Genomic DNA, 18,753 nt, shown 5'->3' with positions numbered 1-18,753 from the left:
AAGACAGAAAGAAAACGGGGGGCACGATGGCTTAGTGGTTAGCGCGTTCGCCTCACACCTCCAGGGTTGGGAGTTCGATTCCCGCCTCCACCTTGTGTGTGTGTGTGGAGTTTGCATGATCTCCCCATGCCTCGGGGGTTTCCTCCGGGTACTCTGGTTTCCTCCCCCGGTCCAAAGACATGCATGGTAGGTTGATTGGCATCTCTGGAAAATTGTTCGTAGTGTGTGAGTGAATGAGAGAGTGTGTGTGTGCCCTGTGATGGGTTGGCACTCCATCCAGGGTGTATCCTGCCTCGATGCCCGATGACACCTGAGATAGGCACAGGCTCCCCGTGACCCGAGAAGTTCGGATAAGCGGTAGAAAATGAATGAATGAATGAAAGAAAGAAAACAGGGAAAAGAAACATAATGAACCAAATGAAAGGAAAATCCCTGTCAGCGTACAAAGAAGAAAAACGAATTAATAATAAGGAACAGAAATAAGACGAGACGTCAAAAAGAGTCAGAAAGAAATAAAGCAAGAATGAATTATAAAAAAAAATCAAGAGGGGAAAAAATGCAAAATGGAAAAAGTGAAAAACAAACAAAAAAAAAACATGAGTTCAGAGTAACAGAACACCACGCTGCGTTTGATTCCTTACACAACACAGAGGAACTGTTTTAAATCAGGACTAAACAGTTCCCTAAGTATAAACACATTACAACACCTTCACTGTTAAGACCTTGAATATACACACAACCTCTACACACAACTCATCACGCACGTCCGATCGTTTGTCTCGGAGATGTAGAACGTCGAGCGGTTTGAATAAAACACTAATCCCCGTTACCGCTAGCAACAATACCAGCGCTAATGCCGAAGACGACTTCTTCTGGAGGTCTTTACTGTAAAGACAGGGTGTGTGTGCGTGTGTGTGTGTGTGCACGCGCACGTTCTGTGTGTGTTACATCAAAGTGTGAGGCTGTGTTGTCATGGTGCAGTCAGAAGTTCAGCTCTTGAGGTCAGAGGTCACGTTCTCTGACCCACATCGCCATACGGAGCCTCAGGTTCCAACAACCTCTGATAACACCGGAGTGGACTTCTCCAGCTCAGACTGGACAGAGCAGGAGGTAACCACACACACACACACACACACACACACACACACACACACACACACACACACACAGTGCAGTCAGTCAGCACACATTCATCCGAGATTTTTCTCCTCACACCAACATAAAATAAATCAGAGAGATGTTTCTCAGGTGTTTCTCACTGCTAATCATTCTAAAAACGTCCGTGGTGTTAAATAACGTCATTATGATGAATGTTGTTAAAAGGAAGAACAGGTATGGAAGTGTTTCAGTTTTAATACTTTTACCACAGCTTCCTCATGCCAAATAATTAGTTTCCTCCTCATTCATATAAACCTGCACTTTCTACTGAAAAAGGAACCACTAATAATTAGCGATAATAGTGACCAATAATAATAATAATAATAATAATAATAATAATAATAATAAAAAACCTTCGCTGTGACATCTTGCTTAATTAGGCAAACAAAGCTGTGTTAATTGCCTCGGGTTGCTGTCTAGGTAAAAAGTCAAACCTTTCATTTGGTACGTTCGTCACTAGAGCTTTCACAACGATGAGTAAAAATAATAATGTGCAAAAGTTCAAGAGTCCAGACTAAAGCGGACAAAGGGAGCAGACTTCTAGATCACGATATTCAGAGCCGTCTGCACTGAAAAGGACAGACACAGAACACGTCGCAGGTTTCGGGTAAACGCTGCTCGGAAAGGCCTTCAGCGTAACGTGACGACTTAATGTTCTCTAAACAGGTTGATCAGCTTGTCTTCAAGCAGCATTTGGCATGAACACTACACACACACACACACACACACACTCACACAAAGTATATAACCATGTCTGTGCTGCTCTTAGTAGTTTTAACCACACCCACTGCTACAGACATACATACACATGTCAGTATATGAACGCTGCTCCTAATTATTGAGTGCAGGTGTTTTAGCCACACCCACTGATATAGACACACCCACTGCCATCACCATACCCATTCTATAGAGTCACACACCACCAGTACATGGATGCCCCCAATTACTGAGTGCAGGTGTTTTGGCCACACCCACTGATATAGCCACACCCACTGCTATCACCATACCCATTCTATAGAGTCACACACCACCAGTACTTGGATGCCCCCAATTACTGAGTGCAGGTGTTTTAGCCACACCCACTGATATAGCCACACCCACTGTATACAAACACACCATATATAAGCATATGGATGCCCCCAATTACTGAGTGCAGGCGTTTTAGCCACACCCACTGTATACAAACACACCAAATAAGCATATGGATGCCCCCAATTACTGAATTCGGGTGTTTTAGCCACACCCACTGATATAGCCACACCCACTGTATACAAACACACCAAATATAAGCATATGGATGCCCCCAATTACTGAGTGCAGGTGTTTTAGCCACACCCTTTGATATAGCCACACACACTGAGATATAATCCACACTCCAGCAGTATGCAGATGCCCCATTTACAGAGTGCAGGTGTTTTAGCCACACCCACAGCCTTTTTAATTTCCTTTTTTTATTATTATTTATTATTATTATTATTATTATTATTAAAAAACAAAAGCACTGATATAATTTTATTTATTTATTTTATATGTAATTTGATGTTTGCTAGTGTGCTTTAGTAAAAATGGATCTTGCTCCTGTAAGGTGCTGGCAGGAGATTTCTCTCTCCATGTTTCCAGCAGGAATATGTTAGATTTGTGCTAAAAACTGGCCAAACCTCTCATTTCCAGCGGAAAAACACCTTGTTTGCAGTCAAATGGGTGGATTTGCATGCATTCGGTAGAAGCACTTTTGTTTGTCCAACCATACAGCTGTGATGTGGATGTGAAACCATGGCAACCAGAATGGCTGACCGGAAACGAGAGTCAAGGTATTTCCAGTGAAGACACAACCGGCACAGGTGTAAAAGTAGCATGAGGAGATATATATATATATATACACAGTGAGGAAAAGAAGGATTTGAACACCCTGCAAATTATGCAAGTTCTCCCACTTGGAAATCATGGAGGGGTCTGAAATTGTCATCGTAGGTGCATGTCCACTGTGAGAGACATAATCCAAACAAAAATAATCCGTAAATCACAATATATGATTTTTTTAACTATTTATTTGTATGATACAGCTGCAGATAAGTATTTGAACACCTATCTATCAGCTAGAATTCCGACCCTCAAAGTCCTGTTAGTCTGCCTTTAAAATGTCCACCTCCACTCCATTTATTATCCTAAATTAGATGCACCGGTTTGAGGTCGTTAGCTGAATAAAGACACCTGTCCACCCCATACGATCAGTAAGAATCCAACTACTAACATGGCCAAGACCAAAGAGCTGTCCAAAGACACTAGAGACAAAATTGTACACCTCCAGTGCTTTATTCTTTACGTTACACGCTCTTGTTGACATGACTGATATGAGCCTGCATCGTTTCCTCGTCTTGTCTTCACCTGAGGACGACTTGCTACTTTGTCGGCGAGCGTGATCGAGTGCGTCGGAGCGAGGAATGTTATGCAGCGCCGGCGTGTCGACGGATTCCACCCTTATCTCTGACGTGGCACAGGCCGCAGCGTGCGACTCGCACGAGTGAAGCTGTTATCAATCTCGTGGTGTCATGCTCTGCCTTGTGTGAACAGATCAATACGGTGATGTGGGCAATTGAGGAATTTCACGGCTTGAAACTTTGCTCTGTGTCTGGTTTGCGCTGACAGATCGTCCAAGCCAGGTCCGATCGTCCGAGCTCAAACATCCGTCCCGGTACCTGCATCTAAATCTGGAGTGGGTGTGGCCTAAATCTTTTACGTGAATTCCGGCCGTGACGATTCCTCGTTATCGGCTACGTCATTCCAGGATATAAATAATGACAAATAACTAAACGTGTTCTGAGCCATATTACTAATCTCCCGTAGTAGCGCTGTGCAGTAGGTTCGTGATTTCGTTACAGGAACAAACACGACAGTATCTGTTAACATCCCTTAGTATAAGGGGTTAATAATGCGACACCTGGCGTTAAACACAGGTGTAAAAGTACACAAAAGCACCTTTTTCCTGTCGCTCGAACACTCGGAAAGTTCTTCAGAAGGAAACAGGGCCACGTACATGATGGTGGCGAGACGCGGAGAAAATCTCAAACGTCTGACTAAGCGAGCTCGAGTTTCATTAGTACGTATTACAAGAAAAAAACAAGCCATCCGTTAGTCGTTCCACAGAATCGTAGTTAGTTAAAAACACTCAGATGTCGTGTTACACCGCAGCGCTGCGGAATTCCCCACCTGACTGGGTTCGATTCATCAACGTTTGCGATAGTTACGGTTCGAACGGGTGAACGTCTAAAGCAGAATGTGCAAGTACACAAAGTTTAACAGCAAAGGGAAGTCTTCTGTAGAAAGATCTCGAGAAGTAACTTGATTCCGGGACGTCCCACGACGTATATTAATGCATAAAAAACTATGACGAGCCATTCTGCAATGAAACAATTAAATAAAACAAAACAAAACCAAACAACTTGTACTTTGTCACACTGTTGTGGCATAAAAGGGGAGAAAAAAAAAGGCAGCACAAATGATCTCGAAGCCTAAGAGCTTCGTTTGAAATGTTTTCTCTTATGATGTCGATACGCTGCGATTAAACAACTCGACGTGTTTAAAGCCTAAGAAGCAAAAAGGTGACCGCATTTAAACTCTCTCATTTGTATACTTCGGGTACGAAGCTACTTAAATAAGTGTACCGGAGAAAATGAGGTGCTTTACTACAAACCTTTGACTCGTGACAACAAAGGAGTGAAGTACGTCATTCACGAAGAGACGCATTTGAGTATGAAAATGTGGGACGCAAACAGCTAGAGAGCTCGCTTGAGATCAGATCCCCTGAGACGGACTTTAAAAACGGGTCTCTGGTTCGCTAGCTCCCGTCGGGACGTCCGGGACTCCGAACCGTTCTGAATGTTTAACACGACAACGTAACATCTTTCATTTGATTTATTCACCGAGCTCGTGTCTCCGTGTCGGTTTACACGTCTTTACAGATGACGTCATAAAAAGATGTTTTTGAGTAATATATCCTACTTATACTGTACACACGGAGGGTTTAGAATAACCCTTTATTCAAAAAACGCGGGATAATTAAAGCGACGTTTACTTCAATCCTGTGTTTGGAGGTAGTAAAACGACAAAACCCAAACAAATGTGTTTGGAGCTACTCTTTCTTCTTGTGAAGTATGAAGCTCACGTTGTGATGATGGTACATAGGATGGTATTTGAGCTGGGAGGAGTTTGGGAACTCTGCCGGTGGGAATTACAAACCCCGCTTCTACTTCAAAGGAATTCTACGCTTCCGACGACAAACGAATCGCGGCTGGAGTGAAGAAGATAAAAGTCGAACACCAGCCTCTATCTCCTCCTCCTCCTCCTCCTCGCTTCTACACTTACACACCAGGTCACGGCATCTGCCCTCGCGTCAAAACAGACTGAGTGGAATGTGTCTCGTGGAATGTTGTTTGCATACGATGGAAATTTTCATACAAGTCTGGAGTGTGTGTGCGTGCGTGTGTGTGTGTGAGAGAGAATGACTAAGTGACATGATCTCGAGCCGGGTCAAGCCACAAACTCCTGTCGGGCGTCGTTCTACATTCCTGTCATACCCGAGACCCAGGTGAGCGGAGTGCGATTGAGCCTGCGCCGGGTTCTCAGAAGGAAATAAACACGCTGCTGATTTCATCTAAAGAGGAAGAAGAAGAAAAGTCCCTTGAAATTCCATGACCTGGCGGCTGCTATATGTTCCTGGGGAAAACGTACGGCCGACGTTTACGATCGTTACGAAGAAGAAGAAAAAAAAGTGATTTTTTTTTTTTAACCGCAAAATAAAAGCGGATTGAGAAAAAAAAAAAGCTTTGTCGGAAGAGCTTTTATGTTCTAGGGTGATTTTGGAAAATAAACATTAAAACATCTCCTTAAATCCTGGACGGGGGGGGGGGGGGGGGGAGTTTTCACATCTGGTTAGAGGAAAGATTTGAGGACAATTTGGAAGATGGAGCAGGAAAATCTGTGTAGAAATGATTTGTCCTCCACAATCCTGCATTAGCAACAAACAAACAAACAAATAAATAAATAAATCCCACAATAAAGTGAAAGGACACTGACCAATAAACACACAATTCTGGTTAAATGCAGTGTTTGGATTTATTCGGAATTCTCGGTTTCGTGTAAGCGGGTTAAACCGTCGTACGTGGGATGAGTTTTTTTCTCTCGAGTTTGAAAGTGAAAAAGTGAAGTGACGTACGGCTTACGGTGACCCATACTCAGAATTTGTTCTCTGTATTTAACCCATCCAAAGTGCACACACACAGCAGTGAACACACACACACACACACCGTGAACACACACCCGGAGCAGTGGGCAGTGGGGTGTCAAGACAAGGTGGCCGGACCGAGACTTGAACCCACAACCTTAGGGTTAGGAGTCAGACTCTCTAACCATTAGGCCACGACGACTTCCCGGACCTTTTGGGTGACTCTGTTCCTGATCATACAGACAGGGGGGAAAAAAATAGCTTGTCCACCTCGAGGTTCCATGTTATGTGTGTGTCGAGATGCTTTTCAGCTCACTGCAGTTATAGAGATTGCTGAGACGAGCTACTTTATCCTTCCCGAGCGGCTGGAACCCATCGTCAACACGCTGCAGGTTTCCGGCCACAGAAAATGTTTTTTTCTTTTTGTATATGAAAATACTGAAACACAGCGATCTGACTTTTTTTTTTTTCCTTTTTAAGTCTCATGTTTGACGTGAACATTAACAGAAGCTCGTGACCTGGATCTGGAGTTCCTAATAAAGTGGCCAGCGAGTGTACGTGTATGCAAATACCCCATCGTCTGACCGTGAACTAGTAGCGCTTCCGAAGCTCAGCACATTTCAATCCTGTTTACAAAACCTCTATCAGAAACAGAACGTCTGGCTGCTGAAAGTGAAGAACTACTTGTGATGGACACGACGACCACCACACACACACACACACACACACACACACACACACACACACACACACACACACACACACACACACACACACACACACACACACACACAGAGGTTTGCATGCCATTGTGCTGAGTCCTGCTGGGAAGCTGAGAGGCTTTAGAGCAGAAATGCCCGGCTGGCAGATCCTGTTCCTGCTCACTGTTCCATTACTGAAGAACATCAAAGTGTTTAATTACAAATGAAAAAGAAAGAAAAAAAAAAACACCTCAAAACAAACTTGTGTAGCGTTTCTCCGTTAAAGACGCTGACCGTGCAGTTATATATATGGATTAAGTTCTTTTCCGTAACTTCAGCCCTAAGTGAAAGTCTGTCTGATTTCTATCTGATATCCCACCATGTGCCTGGCAGGATTGGTGGGATGAAGCCGATACTTAAATTCACGGATCGGATCGAAGGTAAAGGAGTTCAGGACACGGTGTTGGAAAACGTGTGTTAGCGGGAATCTGGGGGGATAAAAGACATCCGATTACAGCGGCGATAACTAGGACGCATCTGTAAGGCTGTAATTTTAACGCGTCGTGTAACTGATGCCGGCCGATTAGGAACAGGTGCTTGGACGTCGGGTGCGAATTAAACCCACGCACCTGGATGGGTCCAAACAACATTCCTGAGAGTTACAGATCATCTGACACGCAGCTGCTGGACATTACGGCAGGCTGAACAGGACGGATTGTTCGTGGTCCGACGTTAGTCATGTGGTGAACTAGCAGCTTCGAGAAATACGCGCCAGGTGTGTCACATCACACCACGACAATATCCGTATCTGTTCAGTGCTGCAGAATAGAGGTGTTGGGATTTAAACCTGAAGTGGGCGTGGCCTAAAAGACAAGACTTTTATTCCGTAGCCCACTACGACTGGGAGCTGGGAAACGCTGGAATTGTTGTTTGACCTCCTGTTTGTGTAGGAAGTGAACAAATAACCTGTCTCGTCGTGCTGATTACGCTGATAAACCTGACCGGAACTGGGTCAGTAATAAAGTTCAGTTAAGTCCTGAGAGTTAATTGGCACCGGCTTCCAAGCTACTGCTTCAGGTTAAATTATTAATTGCATCAAAATGATTCAAAATTAAAGGGGGCACTGTGGCTTAATGGTTAGCACGTTCGTCTCACACCTCCAGGGTTGGGGGTTCGATTCCCGCCTCCGCCTTGTGTGTGTGGAGTTTGCATGTTCTCCCCGTGCCTCGGGGGTTTCCTCCGGGTACTCCGGTTTCCTCCCCCGGTCCAAAGACATGCATGGTAGGTTGATTGGCATCTCTGGAAAATTGTCTGTAGTGTGTGAGTGTGTGAGTGAATGAGAGTGTGTGTGTGCCCTGCGATGGGTTGGCACTCCGTCCAGGGTGTATCCTGCCTCGATGCCCGATGACACCCGAGATAGGCTCAGGCTCCCTGTGACCCGAGGTAGTTTGGATAAGCGGTAGAAAATGAATGAATGAATGATTCAAAATTAGAAGCTGGGTGTGAGATTACGCTCCGTTCCGTTTCTGCCAAGTGCGATATAGCAATGAGAACAGTGACACGCCGATCACGATCTTTTTACTCATAAAATAAAAAAATTAAAAAATATTTCTAATCGTTTGTTGCATTTTTTCCCCATGGAAATCTGAGCGGATGGTGGGTGTGTTGGTCCCACTGTTGTGTAGCTTCCCAGACTACGCAAAATTATACCTTTTTTTAAAGCTTACAAAATATAATGTGAATATCAGATAATTACAGAACACAAGCTCTAACGTCGGCTTAAACGACGAGGTTCCGTGCATCCCTTCGTTCGCTTATTTTTGGCTTCGTCACCCGGAACGCGTGACCTTTCGTAAACGACTCGACTCTACGGCGTGGACTGGAGAGAAACCAGCCTCAGCGTTTATATCCTTATGCATCTCTGTATTGTGATTAACTGGTGATTCTTGACCCATAAAAATGCTCAATAATCCGACGGGACGCTTTTGTTTTCTACTTGGGCGCTGAATACGAAACGTATACGGAGGAGTCGGAGTCCGAGCTAAAGAAGTAAAGGCATTAAAAAAAAAGGGAAGAAAGCAGATCCGTGGTTGCACAGCTGAAAGGCGAGTGCTGGGAGCGAGGGCTGGTCTGTACACCTGACACCGTTTCCCACGTCTCAGAGACACCAGTTCACGTTCCACCGGTAACCCGATTTACATAACAGTGTGCCGAGAGTGTACTACTTTTACAGCAACCCAACAACCTTTACAGTGGCTTTTGGATGAAGGTTTTTTTCTAAACGAGGCCTGATTCTTATAACATGCTTGAAGTTTCTTTAAAAAGGCGCTCGTTTTCACACCTGAACCTGCACTCGAGCTGAATAAAACCAGCACCGAAACCACAAACATGGTTTTCAGTGTGACAGAAAAACTGAAACCACACAAGGGCTTTCTCGCTATCACACACACAGCTGTAGCTGTAGCTGTGTGTGTGTGTGTGTGTGTGTGTGTGTAACGTCAAGGAGTCAGAATGAAATGACAACCATCCACGACCCTGCTGAGAAACCCGAGGCAGGAGAAGGAATGACACGTCCATCTGACGGCATTAAAAGCGAGACGGTGGCCCGGCGTCATCGTTTCCAGTCTTCTTTAAACAAACACGACCGTAACTGTGGAAAAAAAAACCCCAACAACATGTGGCTTGTAATCACAATTAAAGCCTTTTATTTATCAGGAGTTGCCCGGTAGTTCAGGTTAGGTCGAGGCATCCTGACGTGAGTGACCTGAATGTCACCTCGCTTTTAAAGTGACATGCAAATACCTGAGTACACAATCAACCGCTGCTGCTGTCTGAGCCGGCCGTCCGCACGCCATTACGTAATCGACTCCGACTTCGCACGGAGAAAACCGGCCGCCGTATCCGAGAACACGCTGTACGAGCACAGACGTTTACATCCCGCGTCCTTCTCCATTTCTATACATATCTACTACTCTAGCCTTCTATCTATAGACACATATCTCGATCCAACACACGGGGAAAAAGAAGACCTCAGTGCCTCGGTCACATCACCAAGATGATTTGTTTTAAAATGGCTTGAAAATTTCAACGGAGAAAATGCAACGGAGGAAAAGAAAGCGGTGCGCGACAGTTTGTAACATTTGTTATGACTGTATAATTAAGGAACATCGTGTAGGCCCTAACGCACCAACTAACATCATCGGGTGCTCGTTAGTTTAAAGCCAGCTTCGGCAAGTCGACTGAAGGATTCTGCAAATTTTTATGCGGTAATAAATTTTATAAATTAGAAACGAACATGATTCGTAAACGGATTCCGTCTGTTCTAAATTTCTCAGCAGTAAGATTTTCTAAAGTAAGATTTTGTTCGCCGTGGCGTCTTTACGCGTCAGGCCACGCCCCTTCCCTTCACTTATCATCCCCTGTATGAACCTAGGAAGTGACCCATTAATAAAAGTAAATGAAAGTTAATAATTAAATAAAAAGCAAAATAACGAACAGAGACAGCTGACACAAGCTAGGACTTGGTGTTGGTGCTCTAGTTAGAGACAGCGATACAAATACATAATGTGGTGAGGTTTAATTTGACCTTCTGAAAGTCTCATTTGCTGAAACTTTGCGGGAATTTCTGAGTATTCTGAATATGTGTAAAGCCCAGCAAGAAAATATAATAATAATAATAATAACACTGGTATTATTCTGAGAAATGGAAGCCTACATGGGCTTTCAAAGTCGAGAAAACCCCACCACAGACACATACACACACACACACAACCTGTGGTTAGTAATACCGGTAAGCGAGACCCTCATTCACACTGCTGTTACCAGAAATGAAGAATAGAAAAATGTCCATTTTTTTACTCTCACTGTATTTCAGAGGGAACTTCAGGAAACAACGGAAAGACAGTAAGCGGTGGTTTGGATCGAGGAACGCGACACTGTCGTCCCTGCTGGGAATTTCGGCAACACGGAGAGACGACATGTAGGTCAATACAGTTAACCTCAGCTGAGAGGCCGGGAGGAGCCGAGGTCATTAAAAAAAACCCGCTGCAGACTCAGGACTCATGTAGACAGTAAAGTGCAATAGTTAGCATCCCCTGCTTTACATACTGGAGAGATAGATTCCCATCGCATTCAGAATTTTTCTGAGCTGACCACAGTGTTCTTGTATTTCACAAACAAACGCACAAAATCGCTGGCTGGTTTCGGGGACAAAGAGAAAAATATTTCACTGTTTATATAGTAAATGTTTCTATAATATTTCAGTAAGGAGTCTCCGGTGTCAGTGATTTGTAAGAGTCAGGAAGTTTTCCACCAGACAGAACAGACTGTAACAGGAGAAGTTGCATGTTATCTATCCATTATTATTATTGTAGCATAACACACACAAATATATGCGTGTGTGTGTGTGTGTGTGTGCGTGTGTGTGTGTGTGTGCGTGTGTGTGTGTGTGTGTGTATGGGAACGTTAAGGCGCTATGGCTGAATGTGTGTTGTGACAAAATCTGCAGAAAAATTGCAGTAAATTGGAAAAATTGCTAGATTAAACTGGATTTTTATTTCTTTTCTGATCTTCTGTAGTATACAAAAAAAATGAATAAAACAAAAACAAACAAACAAACAACAGACTACAAATCCTACAGAGACATCATCTGGAGTATACAATAATAATAATAATAATAATAATAATAATAATAATAATAATAATAATAATAAGAAGAAAATAAATACATAAACATATAAATAAATAAAAACAAACCAATAAATTCTAGAGGCACTGATCTTCTGGAGTATACAAAAAAAATAGCTAGTGAGCTTTTACAGCCGAACAATCAATATTGACCTGGTAACCCATCACAGAAACCCAGTGTTAATTGTTTCTCTGGAACAGCATGACCCTTGCTGTTGTATTTCCCGAGAACTCACACTCTATTCCAGCGTTTTGTCTAATAACAATTATCCAAACCCCTTGAAAATGTTCTGTTGGTTAAAATACAGTCGTTCACCCATTGTTTGTCCTAAGGATGTACAAACTTTTGCACTCTGTGTACCTAAACTAAGAGAAACCATGTGAGAGAGATGGGATTGAGCGAGGATTTAAAGAGGAAAGCGTGAACTACAAGAAGAGCGGAATAATTATAGCAGTTCATTTGCTATGACAGCTGAGAAAAATATTCTGGGGCAAACAGAAAGTGTGTAGTAGTGAGTTTCACCAAAAACAAAAAACCCCTAAACGCATCATTCCACTCATATCTGAAAAACGGGCTGTGCAGAAGTAATGATGACTGTGACCACATGTTTGTAGCTTAATATGGAAAACAAGGCCAAGGGGAAAAAAACTCTTATTCATTCGGTAAGTAATGTTTAATTACATCACACTGAACTGCTGAAGCTGGAAATCCATCCAGAGTCGTTTACCAGAGTTCAACAAAGGACGGATTGTTATTTTAGAAAAACGGATTTTGTTTCAAAATCTTTCGGTTTCTTTTGATAGACAGCAGCTGGATTTCTGACAGGATTAAAGCAGGACTGTGAAAGTGACTGAAACTTTCCCTGAAACGTGAAGCGCCACAGTGCCATCGTGTGTGTGTGTGCGGTACTGCAGCGTCTCTCAGGGGAACTTAAAAAACTTGATTTACATTTACGCCATTTAACAGACGCTGAATATACTTCAATTTATACAACTGAGCAATTGAGGGATAAGGGCCTTGCACAGGGGCCCAGCAGTAGCCGCTTGGTGGACGTAGGATTCGAACCTATGATCAGTAGTGCAACACCTTAACCACTGAGCTACCACATAAAAAAAAAACTATGTTGCTTCCAGATGTAAAGTAATGTGTATGAGTGTGTGTATAACCGCTTATGAATGCTTATAAAAAAGCCTTGCACAAGAAGGTGAGGAGGAAGTAGAGTCATGTAGGTGATGACGCTTTCACACACACACACACACACGCACACACGATTAACAGGTTAGAGATGTGTTACATACCGACAGCTCTGAAGAGGCACGCACCATCTTCCTTCATTTTTTTAATCACGAATCCTTTCTTTTCCGTAAGTGCTTTCTCGAACCAGTGCTCCTGCTGCAGAGATAGAGAGAGAGAGATGAAAGAGACAGTCAGGGAAAAGTGGAGAAAAACAGGCAACGAATTAGTCGGAAAAAGAAACAAATTGTGAGTGTGAGAGAGTAAGAAAGAGCGAGAAAAAGAGAGCGGGGTAGACAAAGTAAGAGTGAAAAACAGACAGATTAAGTGAGAGAAAGATGGTGAAAGAGAGGGTGAAAGAGAGAGAGAGAGAGAGAGAGAGAGAGAGAGAGAGAGAGAGAGAGATATGACAGCCATTTTACATGTTATTTGAGAACCACACATACACAATAGGCCGAGGTGTGTTAAGTTTATGTTCTCTGCTACATAAAAAAATACTAAAAAGGCTGTGCACGTCAATAGAGAAAATACCAGTTGAAAAATGACTGACACTTAAGTGTCCGTGTCTCAAACTCCTCCACAGAGCAGTCACTTAAAAAAAACAAACAAATAAAGCAGATATCTTCAGCTCTCAACTCACTACTGTAAGTGCCTAAAAGAGCCTTCAGTCACAGAGGACAGCTAAAGCACTTTGTGAGAGTTTGGCGACCTCTAGTGCACTGGAGTGGGATCAGCACAAGAAAAAAAATGATGTAAACATCTGTATAAAGTGTAGGAACTCAACATCAGCCTTATTTTCATAAGGAAAAACAACATTTGTCCACAAAGATATTGCCTTGAACTCGATAAGCCCCGCCCACTTGACCAAGGATGAGTCAGATTGGCTGATCAGAAAAGAACGCTCTTCGGCATAGTTACCATGGTGAACAGATTTAAAGATCAGGATGTGTTAAACATATTAAAGATAACATCTAAATAAAAAAATGCTGTTTTTATTTGCAACTGTACACCAAAACAAGGCGGAAATCTCAAATTGGAAGGTGTTAATTCTCTGTAACAGGAGCTTTCTGCCAGTAATTCTGCTGTTACTGTTGCTATGGTAACCACATGTTAACAGGAACTTGTGTAGCAGATGTGGCGCATAATCTATAGGTGGAACAAACAGTGCTGATCAGTGATTGGTTGCAGGAAAGCAGTCTTGATCAGTGATTGGTTGCAGGAAAACAGTCTTGATCAGTGATTGGTTGCAGGAAAACAGTCTTGATCAGTGATTGGTTGCAGGAAAACAGTCTTGATCAGTGATTGGTTGCAGATGCAACTCCATCAGCATTATACACTGGTGTTAATTTAAGGATACAGGATCTCTTAACTCGTTTATGGGCAGCTGTGATGTGAGCTGAAGAGCATTATCGAGTTTGCAGCCCCTCCCCAAAATAAAAAATTACTACAAAATGGACATGTGTTATATATCATAACACTCAGCACGACGAGCGGAAATGCGTCACAGGTATTCGGGTGATGTCACATGCTCGTATCCACTCGCCAATAAAGTATTGGCACCCTAGCATACCGGCCCTTTGGGAATACTTGCTCCGACAAGCCAACGTCAAAGACTGTCAAATTGACAAATCTATTTTTTAATGAAGTTGCTAAAAATTCTAATTCCCAAAGTCAAAAGTTTTGTCTGGGGAAAAAAGTGATGGATTTTTCTAGGTACATTCTCATTTGGCTGAGTGTTGATTACTCAATATGCCTTTGTTAACATTAGTAACAATCAAAGAAATTCACTTGATTGTGCAGCCAGGCAACAGAGACTACACCGTGTCAATTAAAACGTTAGAGAGGATCAGGGTTGGCAGTCAACACCACATGCAATTAAAACAAATTATGCATCAGAGATCAGTTCAATGTCACATATGGGGCACAAAAAAAATAAACAAACTAATGAAAACACATTTTTCCAACTTCGATAATTGCCTATAAATTGAAACTAATGGATGGATAACTAACTATGATTAAGAAGCAAAAGCATATCAACACCTACAGAGCGGAGCAACAATAAAGCAGCCGTTAAAGGCAGGGTCTCCAATTTTTAAAAGCCAATTTTGACAAAATCACCAAAACAAACACGCCCCTAACCCAAATGGGTCCCACCCCTGTATTGATAGCTCCGCCCACACATACATATGTAACCTAGGCAACTAATGGAAAATGGGTCTTTACATAGCTGAAGGGAAGAACAATACGATTGCAGATAAACAAACAAGCAAAAATGACACAAGCATAATCATGCAAAGGACAAAGGCATATATTAGTTCTGTGAAACAAAGCAAAACCAACGTTACTCACCTATCGAGAAGGAAAAAAGAAGCGCCTCGGCGTCTTAAGTAAAGTCGGCCACATATTCACAGATTGGAGTTTCCCGAGTCAATAACTCCTGAGCTAAATGCTGTTCCTACACAAAACGCAGTTTTAGCTGCCTCTCTACATTACGACGATAGAAAAGAGGTGTTATTTGTGTAGTAACAGCGTTTAGCTCAGGAGTTATTGACTCGGGATACTTCAATCTGTGAATATGCAGCCAACTTTCTGCTCCTTCAGTTCTCTCCAGCGCTGGAAAGCTGATCCTATATTAACACGTCCCACTTCTTGCCTTATTGTAAGCCGTTCTTCGCTTTCTTTCTTTGTTTTTATCCTTCATGTCAATGTTAAAACAGCTTTCTGCTAATGTCACACATGCGCACTGAACCCACTCTCTCAGGCGCATATTGATAAGACCCACCCCTTTCTGCTCATTGGCTACACGTTTGTTTTGTTTTTTTGTTTATTTTTTGGCCCGACTCAGTTTTCTGAAGCATTTCTCAAAAATCGGAGACCCTACCTTTAACGTAATATAACGTTAATGTAGGTTAAAACTCACGCGTTTACACACGCAATACAACAAACAAAAACTAATTTTCTTTGTGTAAGACAAACCATTTCAGCGACAAAGATAGAAAGCACAATTTGAACCATGTCTGTTTTTCCACATTCTTTCAAAATAAGGACTGAAGAAATAAAGCAATAAATTTAAACAATTTCCTTGACTGGTTCCTCAAACCAATCCTACAGCACAGGTGGTGTTATGTTTCTTCAGTCCCGCACTCAACTTCAGCTCTTACTTGTAATTACGTCTCATTTATTCTTCGGTGCAGAAGAAAAGAAGAAAAGCTAAGAGCCGAGGTTTTATCTTGTCCGACTTCTAGGATTAATCCGGATAAACAAGGACACACAACTTTTCTCTGTTTGCACTTTTTGTCCACAGAAACACGTTTCTGTCGTAAAAATAGAGATTTCACAAATACTCTACCAAGTGAACATATGTAAAACTCGATTTTATACTGTGCGACAAGATATCGAAGAGATATCCAAAGTGATATTCTAAAACTATTAAGCTACATTTTTGTTATTTTTATTTCTTAGGCATGTGACCCAATTAACTCAAAGCAAACAAGATGTTAGATGATGTTGTACTGCAGTTGTTGTGGCTGCTGTACACATGCACAGTATAGTGATGAAAGTGCACAAGCAATTTTTGTAAAAGGTCTGACATACATACAACATAGACATACTCAAGTGAGACAACAGGAAGAACAATAAAGCTTGGAATGAAGTCGTAGAGATCAGAGACAGAACGGAGCACTGTATGTAACATGCAATTCAACCCAACTTTTCACACTGATTAGTCTTAGTAATTAACATGTGTTTAGTTTGTTAATGACTAACATTTATCCGCATGGGCGGCAGTTTGTAATCACAAGACCAACAGCATGTGACTACTATCTTGCAATGTGTGACCACTCAGTGATTGAACAGGCTTGACCTCAGTGCTTCTCAAAATATGGGCTGTAATGTGTAAGCATGTCATCTGCATTGTTGGTGTTTTGTTTTGTAGTTTGTTATAGTGAGCGAAATTACAACCCCTTAGTAAAAAAAAAGGAATAGTAATGAGTCTGTTCTGTAAAAAAAACAAAAAACAAAGACACTAATAAATAAGAGTGTAAATAAAACATTTCAATAATTCACTTAAAATCTAAAAAGTGATTATAGATTATTTATTAAACCTGACCTGTGTGTGAGATACTAGTAGCTACTATTACTTTACTTATTATTTATACTATCTAAAAATTACATTAATTATCTACAAGTGTCACTGGTTGTGTGTGTGTGTGTGTGTGTGTGTGTGTGTGTGTGTGTGTGTATATATATATATATATATATACACACACACACACACACACACACACACACACACACACACACACGTATATATAGACATATATACACACACACACACGTATACACACACATAAATGCATGTTGACTGAGTAAAAGTAGAGCAATAACCCTCTGACGGCCCACCGGATGTAGTGACAGGAAGCCCATTACAATGACCACAGGCTTAATAAAGTGTTTAAAATGATTTACAACCTAACTTTCTACCGGCATGACTTATTATTATAACCTTTATTTAACCCATAAATCGATGTTTCCTATAGAAACAGCGTGTAATTGTACACAGCAGCCCTTCTTGCTAGCTGTAAACACAACGCTAGCTCATTCGAGCCAGACTTCAGCAGGAGGCTAAATCTGTTTTCTTATTAATCTTGTTCAGTGTTGACAGTAAAAATTAAACGCTCAGATCTGAGTAAAAGTCGTCGAAACGTGATTTCATTGACACCGGCTGTGTTTACGTGGCTATTTTGTATCGCAGGTGTTGAGTTATAATCGTGTAGCTAGTTAATAACTAGCTAGTTAGCTGCATGTGCATGTTTACCTGTTCAACCGTCGCCGGATCCTCCGACTGCAGTCTGGAAGCGTTCTCGTACTCATCCTCACTGTTATAACCAGCGCCTTCCTCGGGATCTGAGCTCGGACCAACGCCACCGCCTCCAGACACCCCGGGTCCGGTACCTCCGCCTGCTACTCCTCCGGTGCAAGTCGCCTGACGCCGCCTCTTGCTGAGCCCCGGGCCCGAGCAGCAGCTCCCTATTCCTATTCCTCCAGCACCACCGCAGCCTACACCGCCCGTGAGCTCTCCTCGAACCCCGGAGATCCCGCTTCCGTCTCCCGGCCCAGCCGGGGACCCTGAACCTACCGGCGGAGGCGAGGCCTGCTGCGGCCGGGAGCTCGAATCATTCCGCCTGTCCTCCCTGGACGAAGGCGGAGCGGTCTGATACGACCACGGCGGCGGAGAAGCTCTGGGCCTGGCGCCCGTCCGCACAGCGTGGGAATGCGGGTGCGGGTGCGGATGCGGATGAGGATGAGGGTCGGATCCGCTCCGTCGGTCCGGTTCGTCGGTGTGATCAGAAACGCCAACAGACGAGCTTGGCTTCTTCTTGGGCAGAATCGTCATGTTGGCTGGCGAGCTGTCTATTTAAAGCAGATTGGGGTCGGGGGGAAGGGGAGGAGGGGACGAATCCTCCGTTTTAAACGTTTTGCGTTCGATCGAGAGTCGACGTGAGCGTCTTCTCGGTCCGCGTGTTTGTCCTTAGACGTCTCGACGGAAAGCTGGACGGCTTTTTAACGTGATAACGCGACGCCGATGGAAACAAAAACAAAGCCACGGCTTCCCGTCCGTTCTCCACTTTCCACAAAACATCAACACACGGGTGACGGCTTGCACACGTCACTTCCTCTTTGCTCCCTTGTGTCCTAGGCAACGTCCACAATTTAATGACCGCGTACTAAACAGCATGCGGCGTCAAATTAAA

At 42.9% G+C, this 18,753-nt stretch overlaps 1 protein-coding gene across 1 annotated transcript in view; it reads right to left on the bottom strand.

Annotated features, from left to right (window-relative positions):
* otud5a (OTU deubiquitinase 5a) overlaps positions 1 to 18,753 on the bottom strand; it is a 34,185-nt gene extending 15,432 nt beyond the window's left edge. The window contains exons 1-2 of the mRNA XM_027151317.2: positions 17,817 to 18,753; positions 13,066 to 13,159 (exon numbers count right to left, since the gene is read on the bottom strand). Coding sequence (XP_027007118.2) covers positions 13,066 to 13,159; positions 17,817 to 18,395 — 673 coding nt within the window. The 5' untranslated portion in view covers positions 18,396 to 18,753. The remainder of the gene's footprint in view (positions 1 to 13,065; positions 13,160 to 17,816) is intronic.

This window comes from Tachysurus fulvidraco, chromosome 14, assembly GCF_022655615.1.
Source record: "Tachysurus fulvidraco isolate hzauxx_2018 chromosome 14, HZAU_PFXX_2.0, whole genome shotgun sequence".
Lineage (NCBI taxonomy): Eukaryota > Metazoa > Chordata > Actinopteri > Siluriformes > Bagridae > Tachysurus > Tachysurus fulvidraco.
This window is presented reverse-complemented; position numbering and strand designations above follow the sequence as displayed.